We start from the raw sequence: 20,393 nt of genomic DNA on the forward strand, positions 1-20,393 counted from the left end.
TCTTCACACACTACGATTTGTTATATTAAAGCACAACATACGCTCAATAAATTTACCAAAATTCGGATGTGGTCTCGATCTTGTTTCAGAAAAAAGTGTTTTACGACAGATTATTGAAGTATTTTCGGATGTCCCAGTAAAAATTCACCTATACAACTATAACACGGCCACTAACTGATAATGTGCAATGGCCAGTTAACCATTTGACGCGCATTATCATGTCTTAAAGCGCCTAAAAGCAGCGCCTAAAGTTCGAAAACAACAGAAAAATGTAGAACGTGCAATTGGTTTATCTCCAATGTCCCTAGCAAAAATCAACTTTAGATAACACAAAATACATCCATCGCCTCTACATATGTATCCAATGACGCTGAGGAACCGAAAATGAGGCTAGTTTATGTAATATTGGAGAAAAATGAACTTCTTTCCAGAAAACGATCCAAAATTGATATCTCATTGGTTACCCTCCAAAAATGGCTAAGTTAGAGCACCAAAAAAGGCCTTCAGACGCCCGGAAACATTTTTCTGGACCCCCAGGGATACAAACCAGGGTCCAGGTGCCCCAGGAACGAGTCTGAGGCCATTTGGCTAAGAGTACTGGAGACCTGAATTCGAGGAAATCCGACCCCTGAAAAACGGCTCAAAAATCAACAAAAACACTCATAGTTCAAAGAAAAAAAATTTTGACAGAAACTAACTATACCACCATTGAGATTGCCTTCCGTACTAATGAATCAGACCAAAAAACGACGTGATTGAAGAGTTTTTCATAATTTTATACCGTCTGAATGGCCAAAAATTCAATCCGTCAAAATTTCTCCAAAACTTTAAACCCGCCCCCCGAAACAAAGAACACTTGGAACCACTTGTTTTATATACAAATAGACGCACCTGGTTATAACTTAGACTCCTGTGGGCGGGATTTCCCAATTTCGAACTAAAAGTCGAATTATCAATGATTTACTAGCGGCCATCAGACCGCAAAAAATGGCTTAATTTTGTGAAACTTGTTAACTGCCAAACAAATTGCGTTTCTGATAGAAACAGCCCGATCTACGCGCTGCTACAATTGCCGTTGACTGTCTATTAACCAATTTCAAATGTACAATTGCACTAAACTCGGGTAGATACGCGATAAACCTCTATGCAAACACCGTTTGCATAAATATTTTTAAAACGAAAAATGATAAATTCAATGTTTCACCAACCTATAGGATGCGGTGACTTTTAATACAACAACTTCTCCTCCAATAGCTCCAGAATACACTTCGGCCAGTCCCTTCTCTCGTCAGCACTCAGCTCTGTATACTTTGTAACATAATTATTTACAGCTACTTCTTTGGAACGAAAATTTGGCTTCTTCACAACTCTCGGTTTTATCTCACTCAAACTTTGCTTTAATAGATACCCGCCGCGAAGGAGAATCTTTATGTGAGTTGTGACGTTACTTTCAGCTATAAAGGACGGAAGCTCCCCACCTTCGGGTGAGCCCTTGATAGAGTTTCGATAATCATTTATTTTCAGACGACGCAGAAGTTCCAATTCAGAATATAATCGCATTTCCTGCACAATTTGACCTTTCCTTACATCCAAACAAAAATCGTTTATCACACCGCGACCCCGAACTGTTGTGCTATCCTTCTTAGCTAAAGCTTCATAGCCGGTAACTACCGCCCAAACAGGTTTACCCCGACTAAAAGTGGGCTCCGTAATAACAGCATGCACGGCAAAACTGGGTTGTACTATTAAGTCTAGAGGTTCAGCGACATGAAAATGGAGATGGTTTTCCATTCTAGATCTCTCCGTTCCTCGACGATCAGTCCCTTTAGTGAGAAAGTCGTATAAAAGGTCAAAAGAAGTCAGATCGAATAAAGCTTCACCAGCATCAACATTCGTCGCTATAATCCATAATTTTGACCCAGAGATGAGCTTTGCAACTGACTCCCCACCCCCCATTCTATATGGCCCAGAGTACACCATGCGCCTCTCGTAGCAATACTGGCAGCACTCATTACTTTAACAGCGGGATGTTCTTCGAAGTTAACTTTTTGACGGGGTAGTTCAAAGGAGATTGTCTGTGCATCGCCGTAACCGTAATCCACGCTAGAATTCCGAGCACTAATTACCCCTTCTTCCTCAAGAATAAAGGTTTCAGGATTGTTAATCAGCCCACCATCCCACTTGTCCATCAGCTAACGATTCCGTGCATAATGCTTCTCTGCGCTCGAACCACGTAAATAAAATGCCTCAGTTGGAAATTCGTCGTTATCGCCTATTTCCCAGTCATTCCTACAAGGTAAACGTCTGATGCCAAACTTTTCAAAATCATTGTTCCGCCCCATCTTCACCAAATTAATGCATTTCTGAGAAAAATCATCCATCTTTGTCTGAAATTAACAACTTTATAAAGAAAATGAGAAATCCAGAACTCACTGTGGTTAACGTGCAATGATAAACTAAATAAGCCAAAATTGAGTAACAATTTTCCGTGCAGCCACAAGAAAACACTTGTTCACTGAACAATGACATTATACACACGCTAGAGAAGCGCTTTCTTAACACGTAAAAGTCATGCTATGCTATAAACTGCCATGCAAAATTAACTGCTCAAAGCGACTGACCTCTAATGCACAACATTTAAATGCCTTCAACTGTTAAATGGCAAAACAAAAACATGCTGAAATCCTTACACATAGTTTAAAAAGAGTCCTAACTTCAAGCAAATTATGCAACATAGCAGTCATTCTAGGAAACTGCTGCTAAAACTCTTGGAACTCTACACTTGAATAACTCAATGACTTGATTTGATATCTTCAAATAAACCTAGGGAGATACTTTCTCCAATCGAAAACCATATTGTCAAATCTGTTAAATAATCCCCGAAAACGCCCGCTATACTTCAGACCACATAATATGCTGATATGAATTGAAATCAGTAGAAACATCAAACCAATTAGGAGCACTGCCACTTCTGAACATTGTTCAATAACTTCTTCCTTAGATTTACATTGAGGGATCACAGCTTTGGTCCAAACACCCAACTTTCCATAAAAAGTACCATTCGGACAGCATGTTAAGACAGAATTTAACACGGTAATGTCGAAACACATGATCGCAATCTGAAAAACTCGAAAACACTTAGCCCTACTTGCTTAGCATTATTAGCCGCAAGTGGCGCAACCTCGACCCGTGTTGCTGGGAGAAACTATGTTTATTTACAAATCAAACATCAACATCACCATAATTGGAAATCTGTATATAAAATGCTAGAACAATTATTTACCATAAAATGAACATCAACTCAGTATGGTAATGGTAACAATTGAGACAAATATTAGTAGAACAACACAGCGGGTCTCTATTGAACATCAGTTGGTTCGAATTTCGACTTACAGTACACTTTATCTTTCTCACGATGAAAACACTAAATTGTTCATTTCTTTCTCTTTTCTTCTTAGTTTCTGAAATTATTAACACAGAGACCCCAACTAAATATGAAGCGCTAACTAAAGGAATTCTTTTTCACAAAGAATCACAGATTCTACTCGCAGAGAAGTTCGTTAACGTTGAATTCCTAGTTCCTTTCCCGCAATACGATTTTGTTATGAAACAACAAATCGAAGATATGCTCGAAAAACTAGCAACTATGTGGACACAACCGTCGATTTTGTGTCCAGTTAACTTTTCAGAACCATTTAACTCATCTAATAAACCTTTCAACTTGGATTGGATGCTCTCAAAAATCACAAATGAGACAAAATCAGCAGAAAACGAAGTGAAACATATGCGCAACGTTACCGCAAAATTTTTAAGCCCTGAAGAAGAAAACGGTCAAAGAAGCAGACAAAAACGTGCAGCACCAGTAGCAGCAGCCGCCGCAGTTGCTGGAATAGCACTCTTTGGATCCCTCGGAGTCTCAATGGCAAGTTCAGAAGGATGCGGAATAACCGGATTGTTCGGAAAATGCCAAAATTACGGACGCAAAAATGCAGAAAACATTGCACGACTTAACGATTACGCATCAGTTCTTACTGATTATGTACTCGAAGTTGAGTCAGCGAACAACGAAAAATTCTTTCTTATCTCTAATGAAATTGCTAAAGTTTCGGAAATTCACCAGGAAATGCAAGATAATCAAAATAAAAATTGGAAAGTAGTACAAGATCAATTCAACATCTTCGAGAAAAATTTCCATTTATTACGAGATTGTACACAAATGCTCTTTCAAATCAGCAATTAAATTTCAACTTCGATACTGTAGCTTCACTGTTATCAATTTTATACGCCGACATGAAAAGCTATCGTTCAGCTTTATATGCCTATAGTATAAACTTGCTAAACTCCATACCCATTCTGTTAGATAAACGTTTACCAATGTCTTTAATTCCCCGCGAATCATTATTAGCTGTCTTAGATTCAGTTCATGATAGCCAGAAACACTCAACAGATCGATTGTCACTGGCAATACCCATGAAGGATCTCATGTCATATTATGATGCCAAACTTGTTTCCGAAATTGCCACCGTTGAACAAGGATTATTTTTGACTCTAGCAATTCCTCTAGCATCCCGTCAAACTTCATTTTACGTCTACAGTGCACACGTCATCCCAATGCCCCAACAGGATCCTAAAGAAGCCCTTCAATGGATCATCGAAGGTCCATACTTGGCAATTTCGCAGGATTCCATGGAGACGACTACATTAGCCCACCAACAGCTCGATAACTGTCTAGGATCTTCAAATTATCGTATATGCCACGAAACTATGGAGACCCATCTAGCACAATCGTCTTGCTTAGAAACACTCTATTTTCACGCGACAGTTGTTGCACTTTCTGTATGCCAAACAGAAAAGGTAATGCTCCCAACGCCTGAAACCGCCAGAAATCTCGGTTACGGGATTTGGCTAATCATGAGCGCAAAACCATTTACGTGGAGAGAATACAATTTGAACGATGCCTCGTTGCCAACTAGTGAAGAGAAGGAGGGATGTCAACTCTGCATAATAACTCCCCAATGCGGAATCCAATTGATCTGCAAACACAGCAAAATCCGACCGGACCTCTCGAGTTGCCAAACAATTCCAGCCACTCGAATCGATGTTAAACTTGCTGACCCTCTTCAACACCTCATTTCATCGTTACCGGAAATTGAGAAACTCCCTTACTTTACGTCGAAAACAGATGCTAACATAGAATTGTTTCAACAATTGAGAGAAATGATCAGCACAACTGACTCTCTTAAACAAGCCGATTTAGACAAAATAGCAGCCCCTTTGGTCCACAAAATGCAACTCCTGAAGCCGTCCCTGGTTGACAAGTTAGAATCTTAAGTTCCAATAAAGCTTTCCCTTACTCTGACTATTACAGTCTTCATTGGAAATCTTCTCCTTCACATTCCAGTAATGTATCTGTATCATAAGATCAAAATTTTCCAACGAATAACCCCCAATTTTATGAAATTCTCCGATGGAAAAATTCCTCTTAAACCAGTAGTTTCGGTTGCAAACAGTGAGTTGACAAAGATACAGTCCCTTGACCATAAAATGAAAAATTTGATGACTATTGTTGGAGAAACAAACATAGATAACAATATAGATGCACGTCTACTGAAAATCGAGGAAGAAATTCAATACCTTGACAATGAAATATGCGTTCTTAAAACAATGACCGATCACAAAGTTGATATCTCTGCAACTACACAAAAGCCCAATTTGCCGATTAGACGATCAAAATCTACAATTTCTATGCGCTCTAATCGACTGAATCCCGAATTTCTTCAACAACTTAATAACGACTGTATGGAAACTGACGAAAACGCGACAGAAACTTAAGGGTGGCTCCTTATTAACATTTTATCTGTGTATTCTATCAAAAAAAAAATTTATATCTAAATTTTTTCATTAAACGTGGGTAGTGTAACGTCCTAAAGTACTTTTTATATGGTAATCGATATATCTTTTCCCCAAATTTACTGATCGCCTTATTTAGTGTTATACTTGCAATAATCTCAAGGCCATATATAGACTTCATTTTTCTGCCTTATTAAGATGAGAAAATGTATTTTTATTTTATTAACATCCTGTAAACTTTCTCAAGTATATTTGTCTTAAAAACCATTTAACTATCTTTTGTTATTTGATTTACCCATAATAGAGGAATTTGTGACAATGCTAGCCTTTATTTATATTTACAATGTAAACTTTACTATGTTCATCTTTTTTGCCCGGCACGTGCCAGCACGCGCCAGAAGTTCTATTTATCTTGATTTAATCTTGATGTATTTGTAAAAGTGATTACTCAAATGTAAATACGGCCCTCAGGTCTTAAAAAGTAATAATCTAAGCAACACAACCAAGATTGTCAAGTTGAAAATCAGTAGACAAGTAATTCAGTCTTAGATTGGAATCTCTTTCTCTAGTGACAAAACTTATAGCTGTCGGCCCTGCTCCGAAGCAATATTGAAACTGCTCAGGCCCTGAACAATTAATCATGCGAAAGAATAATTTAAGTAATAAAAGCCATGCTACTAAGTAATTAATTAAATTAGCGGGAAACATTACTTCAACAAATTTAACACAATAATATAGCCGGACTAAGGTATATTACAAACCCCTTTATCCTAATTTTTGCCTGAAATTTGTTTGATTAGTATAAATTAACTTCTCTAATGGTTATTATTATCGATACTAGCCCCTCTATCCTCTCATTAACACAAATGAAATCAATAGTTCGCAAATTCGCATGTTTTTGTAGAATAATCAATACTTTCCTTTTCTTTCAATCGCTATTGGGGTTATGAGAATCATTGGTTGCTATATGCGGGATTTTGTTTGAGAGAGAAATTTTATTTTAAATTTCTGCAATCACGGTAATTTTTTTCATTTTTGATACGGCACTGGTTCTGTTAGGATACGGCTTAATTTTAAGTTGTTTGTAGTAGTGAGTAATCTTGTAGTTAGCTGGCGCTTTGTACTAATACGGCTTTGGTTATTTGATGTTTTTATCGGTTTTCCCTCGATCTGAGTTTATATCCAAATGACACATTTTTTGCCTTTGTAGGTAGTTGTTCTTATGGTAGTGCTTCTCATTTTTGCGAGTATTTTTTTCCTCATTCTGTGTGCAATCCGTTCAAATTGATGCCCTTATTAATTTCTCACAAACGAAGTTCTTAGCAATTCAATTCTTCCTATGGTCCTTTTAATGCGATTTTTCGCTTGACCGATTTTTCGTCTGACGCTTTGATATTTTGTTAGTTATAGCCGCGAAATGATAAGTAGCTGATTAGCTTGCATGCTCAGAGCCTTACGCCTTGCTAATCTCTAAATATGTGATCCACAGAAACTGTTGAGGAGACATAAAACCATTGTTATGCGCAGTTATTAGAAAATTGACCACACCCCCCCCCCCCCCCCCCACTCATCCCCGTCCACCCTCCTCTTCTTGGCTATTTGGAGCCCCTCCTCGTCCAATACTCTCTACCCCCTCTTGTCCAGCCCCCTTTGTTTCATTCCATTACCTAGCCCCGCACGCTTTTATCTGCACTCGTAATGCTAGCATCCCTAAGCCACAGCTTACTACTACTGAAGGCAACCGCTCGCTGGTCGTTTGAGAGAAATTCATCCGACGTTAGTCGGGTATGTTTAGGATTGTCTGTCGCTGAGTGATAAAATCGGATTTTGATGACAAAATAATTGCAAAATCTACTTCTCGGAACTAATGTTCAAGGTTATTTGTGTTCTGTCATTTAATGCAGTATCTGTGTCAGGTTTTCTACACAGTGAAATAGATGTATTTTTCGGATGAAAAGTAGAGGATTTTGTTAAAATAGACTCGCTCAGGAAATAAATTTGGAGGCTTTTGTTGGATCAGGGATTTTGGAATGAACTTTTATTTAGTTTCTGAGTAAATGTTAGCTAGTTTTCCAATTTCCCAGCTTTATTTGTATTTCCATTTAATTGGAGTGTTAGTTTTTGTCTTCAGAACTTCTATGGAAATAGAGTTGTGCTTTAGCTCGATTTTAATAACTGTGGTTTACATATGTGTATTGTCCAGACTGTCAGTTTTTTGTTGTTGATCTTCAATGTTTTTAAAATTGTTTGGATTTTATCTGGGGCCTGCAACTATCTGGCGCACATTTTAAAGATGTGTGAACTTATCTGTGAAGAATTACGAAGTCAATGTTATCAATTTTATACAATCTTGTCACCCTACTTATGCAATGACTCTATAGTTAATAGCTGTAGTTAATAATAGATAAATACGTTCAAATCACGTTTTCTGCAAAGTATTATCTCATCAAGTGACTATTATCAACCGTTGTCTACCATCGAAAAGATATATTGACAAAAGTGTAGGAGGTTAAAAACATGAGTGTTATTAGAAGCATTAGAAAAGGGGGACTAAATAATTAGGGAACTATAAATAATCTTCAATATATACTTAACTGTTTTTTAATAGCTGCACAGTGATAGCCGGGACTATTATTGGCCTTCACTTGGTTTTTTACAATTCAAAGAATTTGAATTGTATTGGGGCGCTGTCTTTTTTTTAAGATCTGTTCACACATTTTCATGATTTTGGAGTGATTTTTCATGATTTTCATGGAGTCAAATTGGAGTAGTGATTTTGGTCACGCCGAAACAGGAAATGGAGCGAAAAAGCGAGTGGTTTTGTGACGAGAGTTTTTTTTGCTCTAAATTTAAAGTAGAGTGCGAAAACGGTGTTTGAACAAAAATTCGCTTTCTCGCTAGTGGTTTTTTGTTCACATGCGGCAATTTCAATTTGATTTTTACGGTTTTTTTGGATCGAATTTTTTTTATGTCCGTTCTATGTTTAGTTTTCTGTTTAGTCAATGAAAATTCTTTGAATTGTACGTCAGGACTTGTCCTGCTATGTTTTTTTATTTCGTCGTCGCGATTTATGTTACGACCATATGACGTCACAACCACTTCAAATCTGCTTTTTGTTTATTGGCTCATGCAATTTCAACTGAAGTGCGTGTGTGACGTCATTTTTCGCTCTTAGTGCAGCGAGTTATTTTGTTCATTCGCGTGATTAAGCTTTTGGTCACACTTCCTCACTTTGAAATTGACTTTTATTTACTTTAATTCAAAGAGATATGGTCAAATGGGTGTGTGTGTCACTCTACATGAAAGTTGAGAGCAGCTAATAGAGGCAGCAACAACTTGTACAGACTTTTAATCAAAATATAACATATCAGCCTTCAATGAAAAGACGAAATTTGGTCCGTCTTTTTTAGTGTTTTTTTGAGACTGGAGAAGCTGTTGCGGCTATTTTCTGGCAATCTGTCAGCTATGTTATTTAACATGTAAATCAAACGAATGTAACCAAAAGTTAAACGTATACCTGTTAATCTGTATCACTGAAATCACTGAGTATCTTTTGTATAAATACAAGGATAATTAATGTTTCATGTTTGGCTGTTCATTGTTGACGTAGAAGTAAGACATAAAAGTTGGCAAATCTAATATTTGTCAAAAAATTATGATGAATTTTAACGCATTACTATCTCCCTGACAAATGAACTTCAAAGAGCAACTGTTCAAAAATTAAAATGTTCTGCTTTGTTGAAGAAATATATGAGAAATGGAGTTGAAACTCCACGTCCGAAAAGATGGCCGCGGTGTTTTATCGTTTTCAAAATTCTGAATTACTATTTCTGTGACTACAGCGTCTGTTGGCAATTTGAAAACCAAATTGTTTTCTGCTTAATTGTGCATTGTGTTTGAGATAGTCATTATTCAGTACGAAGTTTGTTGTAAGATACCTCCTCTGTGGTAGTTAAATGAATTTATAATTATACACTCTTTCTGTTTTTACGTTGGCTGTCGAATTAGATATCGAACAACGCTATTTTTACTCGAGTTGTTGCGCAGGCTATTAAGTTCTAGCTGGGAACGAGCGAGCGAGTTCGCTAATAACTTTGAGGAAAACTGCTCAACTGATTCAGATTTTTAATTCTCCTGTTCTGTTCTCTCTGTTGCTTGCGATTGCTGCCACAAGACAGAGTTACATAAGGCAAAGGATGGCGATTTTGACCATCACATATGTCTTGACGATTTAGAACATTATAGTTTACCAATTTTGGAAGCAAAACCGGTACGATTTTGTTTTGCGTCTTCTCCTCTGCCCTTAAGATCAGGGCAGAACAATGGTAACGTGACTGATGATCATCGAGTTTTCGAAACAAATTGTGGCGTTGTAACACAAAAATTTTATCATAGCAAGTTTTCTGTAGTATCATAGCAAGTTTTCTTTATCAAAGTGTATTTAGAATTTTCTCTTTTAGGAAGTTTTAAGGTTTCTATACATTGGATTTTGGATGCAGTTAATATGAAACCCGTATAGTGTAAAACTTTAAATTTGCAACGATGTTTGCAAAGTTCAGACTTTTTATTTTAGTTGGTAGGGTAATTTGAAGTATTTGTCACAAAAAAACTTGCTATGTTATTCTTTTATGCTTCTGAGTCGCAATTTGTTGATTTTTTTGAAACGTGAATGAGCACCAGCCACGTAATCATTGTTCTGGCCTCATATTGAGTGCGGAGGAAATTTTTCGGCGTGCACTAAATTTTTTTCAACCATCTTTTTACAAATTGGGCTGTAAATGACAGTTTAGGTTCGATATATCATTTCAATGGTTTGTTCCATACTTGCAGCTGTTCGTATACTTTTGTGTGAGTACAAATTTTTGAGCATCAAAGCGGTTTCTGAAAGAGCTACTATTGAGACTTTTTCTTGTTCTAACAGTTCATTGAATTCGAATGGTATTAGGGTACTGTCTTCTTTAGATCTGTGCACACATGTTGATTGTGTTTGAAGTGCAATAGGGCTGGTAGTGGTGATGGTCGTATCACGCCAAAGCAGGAAAGAGGTGCTTTCAATCTAACTCTTAAGTTTAGCAGGAAATCGTTGTTTTAACGAAGCTTTTTTTTCACTTCTTCGGAGATTTTGTGGTCTAAGTGGTTCCTAATAGCCGCGAAGCGTAGCGGCTCTTAGAACAATAATTGTACATTTGTACAATTATTTTTTGCTCTCAAACGAAGTTTATAGCAATTATAGTCCTGTTGGGCTTTCTTTTTCTATGCAATTTTTCGCTTGACCGATTTTTCGTCTGACCCATTTGACTTTTCGTCCGCAGAAACGGGATAAATAGGTAGCGCCGAGAGGGCATTAAGTTCTCTTTGAGCCTTTTAGTTCACTAGTGTGCAAGTATGCGATTGACAGAAACTGTTTAGGGACTTATACTTGTGGTGTGAATGGCGGTTCTTAGAGGTTAAAGAACCCCCCTCTCCCTGTTGCCCCTCCCCCTCCCCCCGCTCCCCCCCCACTCCCTGTTGCCCCTCCCCCTCCCCCCACTGTCCCCCCTGTGGCCAGCTACTGACGAAGCCAACCGCTCGCCGGTCGTTTGAGTGCAATTCGCCCGAATTTAGTCGGTTATGTTTATATTGTTTCATTTATTTATTGGTTTTTGCCACTACAGGTCTGGCAACTATTTGCTGCCAATCTGCCAGCTACAATTTTTAATTTCTCCAAATTCAGGATTTTGCTACTACTAAGATCTTATTTAGTGGACTGCTCTGATCATGATTTTTTGAGTGATCTAAATGGTGCTCTTTGAGACGAGACTGTTATGCCGTTGATGTCAATTTGACGGAATAACTTGAGGCTTCATCAACTGACGTCAATTGAGGCGCCACGGGTCTTTCATCGCTCAATTTAAATTAACAAATTCGCCGGTAGCAAACTAAACTGTGCTTTTTTATTTGGGAGTTTCTAGTGTAGAGTCAACCCTCCAGTTTAATCAGGAAAGGCTTTAATCTAACAATCACCATTATCTGTGAACAATTTATTGGACCTCAGCTGTATTGGACCTCAGCGTTGTTCGTTACCTCTGTGATTTCTTGGCCATGATATACATTATTTGCCAGTGTGGTAAAGCTTCCCGTTGGTGATTTGTGAAATTTGTTGGGTTTAAAAATTAAATTAATTATATTTCATGTCAAAACGTGCGATTACTTTATGCTTCTTTAAATTAGTGTCATAAGTGAATTTGATTTGGCAGTTAATCTATTTTGAGTGATTTGTAGTGATTTCTGAAATTTGTTGGGTTTAAAAAGTAAATGAATTATTAATTGCTCTTGAACGAAGTTCATAGCAATTATTGTAAACGTGTGTCTTTTTTTATGCAAATTTTCGCTTGACAATTTTGACTTTTCAACTGACTTTTACGCCCTTGACTTTTTGCGTTTTGCGTGATCTAAAATTCTCTTTCAATCACAATTTCAAGCAGCTGAACTCAATTGACGGCTATTTAATACTAAAAGTCAAATGAAAAGTGCGCCGAAACTTGTGCCATTTTTTACTTTAAATCTTAATAGTGGTATATGTTAACCTCTAATGTGGTTATTTGAAGCCCACTATTGAACTTCTTAGTCCCATCCATTTAAGCTCGCCCTCCCCTCCCCCCTCCCCCCCCCCCCCCCCCCGACTGAAGCAGGCTGCAATTGATTAGAGCTCCCACTAGTCGTTCGAGAGCAATTCTTCTGACGTTTAGTCGGTTATGTTATTTAATGTCAAAACGTGCGATTACTTTATACTTCTTTAAATTAGTGTCTTAAGTGAATTTGATTTGGTAGTTAATCGATTTGAAACAGCGATGTCTTTTCTTTGTGCCTAAACCGAACTCCGGTAGCCATGCAATCGGTTTCTGTAGATAAGTTTTATTTGGGTTTGAGTACCCGTTTAACACGATTTGTGTTTCAGAACAAGGTAACTGTTAACATGAGTAAACATATTTTTGACATATTTCTGTTATTCCTCAGTTGGTTTTGGCTGGTATTGGGAAAAGGATAAAATTTTCCGATATTCCGAAATAGATTGCAACCTAGAAGTATGCAGCCATCTAAAATGCAACAGTTCCAAACTGGAATGTAAATGTCGGTCAACTTTGAGGGGATATGATTTTGGGAAATCATGCATGCCACGTTTAGTAACAATGGTGTTGGAACGGTTTCACTAGTTTCGAACAGTTACAAGAGTGTAAAAAAACAAGGAAATTGAATTTTTTGAAGTGAAGTGGCTCAAGAAGATTTTAATTGGAAAAGAAGGAAGATCAATATCTAAAATGGTATCTTTGAAGTCTTTCGTATCTATTTTGTATTTCGTATTTCGGCAATAACTGAAATTTTCAATTTGGAATCGCAAACTTGATTATTTGTCAGATGTAGCATTGTTATGGTTTTTGTCCTTGTCGTATTGTAGAGCCAAAACACACGTTCATTTGAAGATGAGGGAGTTTGTGTATTGGCATAGTACTATCGTGTACGTGTAAATGGAATGATGTGATATAATTGAGACTTAAGATGTGTTGTGTTATTAGGGTAACAAGTTAGTGAAGAGTGGGTATGCTCTGGATTACTACTACCTGGACATTGAGAGCGAGGAGTTAGACGTCACAGACGAAGAGGTATGTGTGCCTATCTGGTAACTAACCACTAGTAAAACTATGAAAAGTGTATATCTTTTAATTGCTCTCAGACAAAGTTTAGCAATGATATTAGTCCTGTGATCTTTTTTATGCAACTTTGCGCTTGACCAACTTTTTTGTCTGACCCGTTTGACTTTTCGTCCTCTAAGACGGGATTAAAAAGGTAGCGCCCAGAGGGTATTAAGTGGTTGAGAAGCTCTCTTAGAGCCTTACGCCTGACTAGTCGCTATTTCATCGTGTAAAGAACGGTTATTAATCTTAAAAGTTTGACCCCCTCACACCCACGCCTTTGACGTTAATTCTTTGAAATTCAGTTAAGTTTTTGTCATAAAAAAATTGAACTAATCTTTGAACTTTTGGCTATGTAATTTTTAAAGCCGTGAATGCTAATTAATGAAATGTTCCGTTTTTTAATTTTTAAATTCGATTTTTAACTTGATAACGTTGATTTTTATCATTCAAAACTAGTTATTTGAGTTTTTCATACCTGTTCTGTACAAAGGTATAATAGGCAAAATTTGACATTTGTAGATCCATTTGTCCAATTAACAGGAGCGAAGTAAATGCTGAAGTTAAAAGTTGTTCGCAAGTTTATTTGCGATTCGAAATTTATTCACCTATTAAACCATTTGCAGTCGTAATTATGATGTCGTTCCAAAACATTCCTATGGCAACCTCTTGTGAATGTACCTGTAAATGTCTTGTGAAGTTCCTGTTGGAAAATGTTTTTTTACGAATGTATGTATTATGTATGTGCTACAGGTACGCAAGTGCAGTGTGTGGGTGTTGAGGGGTGCGAGTGGAGTGCATAGTCTCCTCCAATCAGAAGCCTACTCTTCCCATATGGTGCCTCACACTCTCTTCACACTTGTACTCGACTTCTCACAGCCATGGAGCCTCAAACAAGTTAGTCACTTATTAATAGCCGCCTGAGCTTCTCAGCCAGCTATCATAGCGCTCCTATTTTGTTACGACTCGAAGAGGAGTATTAGTTTTCTTAAGGTTTTTTTACCGGAAGTACTATTTGTTCAGGCGGTGTTTTGACCTAATAGAGAAAGTGAGTAAAATTGACGTGTGAACTTTTTTTTCTGAGCGAGAGGAGTTTTTTTGTTCATGAGCTGCGTTCAATGAATAACTTTTTGACTTTGAAAATATTTTTTTTGAGAGATTGGCGCATAAAGATGACAGTTTTTAGCCGTGTATTCGTCTATTTGGCCCAAATTTTTTTTTATTGTTACTTGGTTTTTGTAGAAGCAAATTTTGATCGATGCCACTTGAATATACTACCATCTGAAATGACACGAGTTTTTCTGAGAGCTTAATAATGCGTTTCAAGTAAAAATTGGCCCATTCTCAATTTTTTTGTCAATTTTTGGCTTTTTTCATGTTTTATAAAATTGTACACATACTAGTCCGATTTTCGCGGTTTTTGTCATAGTTTTCAAATTCTTTTGTTTGTACATTGAGTTTATTTACCATAAAAAGGTTTTTGAGCCCCATCGTTGTTTTTCGTTTCATTAATAGCCGCACAGCGATAGCTGGGGCTATTATTGGCCTTCTCTTGGTTTTTTTTATTTCGTCGTCATGATTTTTGTTCCGACCATATGACGTCACAGCCAGTTTTTGTTCATTCGTTCATGCAATTTCAACTGAATTGCATGTGTGACGTCATTTTTCGCTCTTAGTGGAGCGAGTTTTTTTGTTCATGCGCGTGATTAAATTTTTGGTCACACTTGACTTACCTCACTCTCAAAAATGACTTCCTCAATTTGAAATTGACTTTTATTTACTTTAATTCAAAGAGATAAGGTCAAATGGGTGTGTGTCACTCTAAATGAAGGTTATTTGAGATCAGCTAATAGAGGCAGCAATAACTTATACAGATTTTTAATCAAAATATAACAGATCAGCCTTCAATGAAAAGACGAATTTTTTTTGGTCTGTCTTTTTTACTGTTTTTTTAGACTGCCGATCTACGAATCTATTGCGGCTATTTTCTGGCAATCTGCCAGCTATGTTTTTGTGGCTAATTGAATTGTTTCTGGCGGTAACTCTTTAAAATCGAGTAAAAAATTTTACTATTTTTTGAACATTTTTTTTTCGAATGGTTTTACTGTTTCGCAATTGAGACGTTTTCAAAAATTACTTAGACATGAAGATGGCTATGTATTGTTCTGAAACTTCAAATGCTTAATTGCAAAATGTCCATGTATTTTTTACCTTTTTTTATTTGTTAAATTAGAGTTCGTAATTTAGTTTTTTGATTTTTCGGCGATTGCGAGATAGTTTTTCAATTTTTTCCACAATGTATGTATTCTGTACATTCTAGCGTGTTTCTTGCTAGACTTCTCCTAAATCCTATAGTTTATTCGCCCTGCCTTAATTAAATTGAAAATTATCGAAAATAACTAATGATTTTTGTCTTTTTCCTTTGAATTTTTTAAAGTTTTTTGTTTGCTTTTGATTTTATTTAACATTTGGCACTGGGTTTTGCTAGCTTCACTTTTACAATTGCTGAAGAATTCTTTTTCTGCAAATTTTCCTAGGGTTTGGTTTTGGTAACCTACGAATTTTGCGTTTGAATATTCTGTCTTTTTTCTTTTTCTCGATTAATTTTTATTTATTTGTTGGTCATTGTTTAGTTTTATTGCTCTTATTGTGATTTAAAGCGATAACTAATGTTTATAGTTAAAGCAAGGAAAATGTTGTTGCCCATTGATTACTGTTTTTATTTTGTAAAATAATGTTTCGATTGAGAGAAATAACAATTTTTGGTCATTTCTTGCAGTATTCAAATTTTTTTTCCAAATTTAAGTTTTGGGAGCTTAACATGGCTTGACGTTTGCTGCTTGCCTACTTTTATGTTTTGAATTGCGTACCAAAATGTGAGTTGTTTTATATATAGGATTAATGTAATTTTTTAGTGCTGTTGGTTTTATGGGCTCTCTGCATTTTTTGGCCGATTTTTTGTTTTTCGTAGTTAAGTTAGTGTTAACAATGTGATTTAAAAGGTAATTCTTTCACGAAGAGGACTCTTCGGGTCTTTTCCGGAATTCTTCCGGCTATGTTTTTTTTAATTCGTCGATTAAAAATTTTTCGCTTTATCTTAGTTCACAGCTTATTCAACATTTTGCGTGAATTCTTTTTGACTTCTCTAGGCTAGTTTCACTCCTCTATTAATCTGCTAAAAGTGTTTTTAAACAGCTGTTGCTCAGCAAAGCAATTCAAAATGAACAGAGTCGGTATCAAAAACAAAATCGGAAATAGAAAAGGGATAATTCCATAAAGCCCAATTTTAGATGCCTGTTACTTGAACTTTGTTCTTACAAGTCTTAGTTACCATCTCTAATACTTATTGGTATTGATAATAGCCGCTGTATCATCTCACTAAGAAACATGAGTATGTTCAACTACGAAATGACATCAAAATAGTCCGCACTTTAAAAATGTTTTGTACAAAAGGCAATTTTTTTTCATTATTTTCTATTATTTCAATCCCAATCTTTGTTATGGGAATCAACGGCGGCTATTTTCTGGCAATCTGCCGGGTATGTTTCACTCTTTGTGTGTGTGTGTGTGTGTGTGTGTGTGTGTGTGTGTGTGTGTGCGTGAGTGTGAACTCAAATAATTTATGGGCTCCTTTGCATTACAACTCTACAACAAGTGTAGTAGAACCAGAAATTGATCATCTCAATTGATAATTATTGCATAATGGCGAAGATTCGTTCATTAGTGCATTACATTATTCACCGTGAAAACATTGAGGGAATCCAAAAAGGGAGAATTGAACTTTATTGAATATTCTTTTCTCTAATTTTAATATACTCTTTCGAGTTTTAATATATTTTATGCGCTCAATTGAAGGGAACGTTGTTGATTATTCTAGAATAGATTCTTTTCGTTTCATGTGGATTATTCCCACTCAGTCATATTTTCTATCTCCGTTAGCTGCAATTTTGGAGACGTCAATTCGGTTTTTCGTGTATTGCAATGTATTGAGGAGTTTGATTGATTTCAGTCTCTGGAAAGTGGCATCCAACATATTCAGTCAATCATCTCAAAACTGGAAGTATCTCCAGATGTGCTCTCTGGCATGAAGACGAAACTGGAGCGACGATTCCAGCTCTTCTACGAAAATGAAACCGACGCAAAGCAGAAATCAGCCAACACCAGCCTCGATGAATTGCTGCCATTGGGCGACGGAATTCTCACCGAAAATTTAGGAGTCCCTATTATGCTTATATGTACAAAGTTGGACTCGTTAGCCGAATTGGAAAAGTCCTACAAGTATAACGACGAACACTTTGACTATATTCAGCAGTTTTTGAGACTCGAGTGCTTGAAGTATGGTGCCTCGCTCGTATATACAAGCAGCAAAGATTCACGTTACGTTTCCGGGCTTTACAAATTAATATTAAACAGTCTTTACGAGGTCTTGCCCAAAAGCGGCTCTCTAGCTTCAGTAGTGGAGAAAGATTCCATTTTTGTGCCTATTGGCTGGGATAATCTTCTTAAAATCAAAGCTCTCCAGGAGAACTTAATAGGGGAGATCAAATTCGACGATGTTTTTGAAGACGTGTGTAAACAGCCGGCAAATTTTGTCAACAAAAAGAACCCACATCAAGAGTCAAACAGAACGCCGTTAATGGCTGACGAAGAACAAATTTTCCTCAACAGATCTCAAAGTGCGTTGCAGAAACCTGTTCAGGCTCCTGCGTCCATTTTGGCCGGCAGTCCGGGAAGGCTACCAGCTGGTGGGAATCGGACCCCGCTGGCACAGAGCGCAAATGCGAGTGAACAGAACCTGCAGCAATTCTTTAACAGTCTTCTTAATAGTAATAAGTCCAGATGTTAGTGTTCACTTCTTTAAACATTATACTTGGAGTTTTTACTCTTGGAGTTTCAAACTCCAACACAATCTTTGTTTTGCAATAATTTAATCTTGATCATTGCTGCATGCATATCAAGAGTTCAATTTTGACGCCCGACGGTCAATTAAAGACAAGTAAAATCTAATGAAGTTTCTAAAAATTTAGTAAGTCATTGTAAAGATTGCTCACAGACGATATTTCTTCATTTGATGATAGTATTACTCTTGTTGTTAGTGCTGCTCTAAAAAACAGCTGCTAGTTTCTTGCAATCAGGTTGCGCTTGCTGATTCCTTTCTGAATCAATTAGATATAAAATTTTGGGTGTTTTTATTTAATTAATAGCCGCCTCAGCTTCTCAGCAGGCTATTTTGGCGCTCCTATTTTTTTATTACAATTCAAAGAATTTGAATTTTATTGGGCGCTGTCTTTAACGACTCGAAGAGTACTGGAGAAGTCCTTTTTTTAATCAATTTTATTGGAGTGATTTTTGAAGCGGGAAATGAAACGCGTGAAAAAATTTGGAGTGATTTTGGTGCTGAACAAAAGTGAAGAGCGGAGCGAAAAGAGAGTGGTTTTGTTCATACCGCTGTTTTTGAGAGAGCGAAAAATTGATGTGTAAAAAAGTTTATTGTTCTTATTTTTGCTGTTCTTCTTCAATCTTAGACAAGTTTCTTAGCCTATTATGACTTGCCCATTGTTTTGCGAGCTTTTCATTGCTCTAATTGCAAAGGAATTTTATTCGGCTTTGTGTTTCCTTGTGCTATTAAAAAATCATTAAGTTTTTCTAGTTTTTTTGTTCAATTTGTTTTTGAATGCCGTTTCTATTCTTCCTTAAGTTTTTATGGCATTTGTGGAGGTTCAGGGTTCACTTTAGTTTTACTAGTTGTTAGTCTTAAGTATGGGCAATTTCTTCTTTGAGTTGTTTCCGGAATTTTTCTGGCTATGTTTTTAAGATCTGTTCACACATTTTCATGACTTTTGAAGTCAAATTGGAGTAGTGATTTTAGTCGCGCCGAAACAGGAAGTGGAGTGAAAAAGCGAGTGGTTTTGTGGCGTGAAATTTTTTTGCTCTATTTTTAAAGTAGAATGAGAAAACAGTGTTTGAACAAAAATTCGCTTTCTCTAGTGGTTTTTATTCACATGCGGCAATTTCACTTTGATTTTCTCTTTTTTTATTTTTTTTGGATTGGATTTTTTTCTAAATAGTTTTTCCAATTCATTAATCGTTCATTCTTGGCCTAGTTTTTTGTTTGAATTGAATTTCAATTTATCGCTATTGGCTTTTTTATTGTTCACATGCGGCATTTTGACATTGATTTTCTGATTTTTTTAATCTGATTTTTAGAAATGGTTTTCCCAATTCACCCATAATCCGTTCTAGGTCTATATTTTTATGTAGTCAATGAAATTTCTTTCAATTGTACGTCATGACTTGTCCCGCTATGTTTTTTTTACTTCGTCGTACTAAAATTTTGTCGCTTTACCTTATTTCACAGCTTGTTCAACATTTATAGTGAAATCTTATTGAAGTCTCTAGTCTTGCTTCACTCATCTCTCATTCTGCTAAAAGTGTCTTTAGACATAAAGTGCTCGCAGCAAAGCAACTCGAAATGAACAGAGTTAGTATCAGGAAACGAAATCAGAAATGGAAACGGAATGAACCCATGAAGCCAAATTTTAGATGGCCGATACTCGAACTTTGTTCATTGTTACCATCTCTAATGCTTATTGGCATCGATACTGGCCCCTGTGTTGTCTCAATACGAAACAGGAGTATGTTCAGCTCCAAAATGACATCACAATAGTTCGCACTTAAAAATTGTGTGCAAAAATCATTTTTTCGTTAATTTTTTCTCTTTTGAATCCCAATCTTGGTTATGGGAATCAACGGCGGCTATTTTTCGGAAATCTGATGGGTATGTTTGTTTTTTTAATAATTCATTATCACTGAAAACGATCAAAATCCAAATGCTGAAATGAGATGCTATAGAATAAACCAACCGTTAAGGCC

General features: G+C 36.6%; 2 protein-coding genes across 3 annotated transcripts in view; both read left to right on the forward strand.

Annotated features, from left to right (window-relative positions):
- Positions 1 to 20,393, forward strand: part of LOC142341755 (protein XRP2-like) — a 525,423-nt gene that overhangs the window by 421,764 nt on the left and 83,266 nt on the right. The window contains exons 3-5 of one of the 2 annotated variants that reach the window (XM_075392943.1): positions 13,404 to 13,490; positions 14,274 to 14,417; positions 17,530 to 18,361. The exons of the other annotated variant lie outside the window; for it this stretch is intronic. Coding sequence (XP_075249058.1) covers positions 13,404 to 13,490; positions 14,274 to 14,417; positions 17,530 to 18,361 — 1,063 coding nt within the window. The remainder of the gene's footprint in view (positions 1 to 13,403; positions 13,491 to 14,273; positions 14,418 to 17,529; positions 18,362 to 20,393) is intronic. 2 annotated transcript variants of the gene reach the window in all.
- The window catches only part of LOC142341754 (uncharacterized), a 249,763-nt gene that overhangs the window by 86,276 nt on the left and 143,094 nt on the right, over positions 1 to 20,393 (forward strand). The gene's annotated exons all lie outside the window — the stretch shown is intronic.

This window comes from Convolutriloba macropyga, chromosome 6 (assembly GCF_964194025.1).
Source record: "Convolutriloba macropyga chromosome 6, txConMacr16.3, whole genome shotgun sequence".
In the NCBI taxonomy this organism is placed as follows: Eukaryota; Metazoa; Xenacoelomorpha; order Acoela; family Convolutidae; genus Convolutriloba; species Convolutriloba macropyga.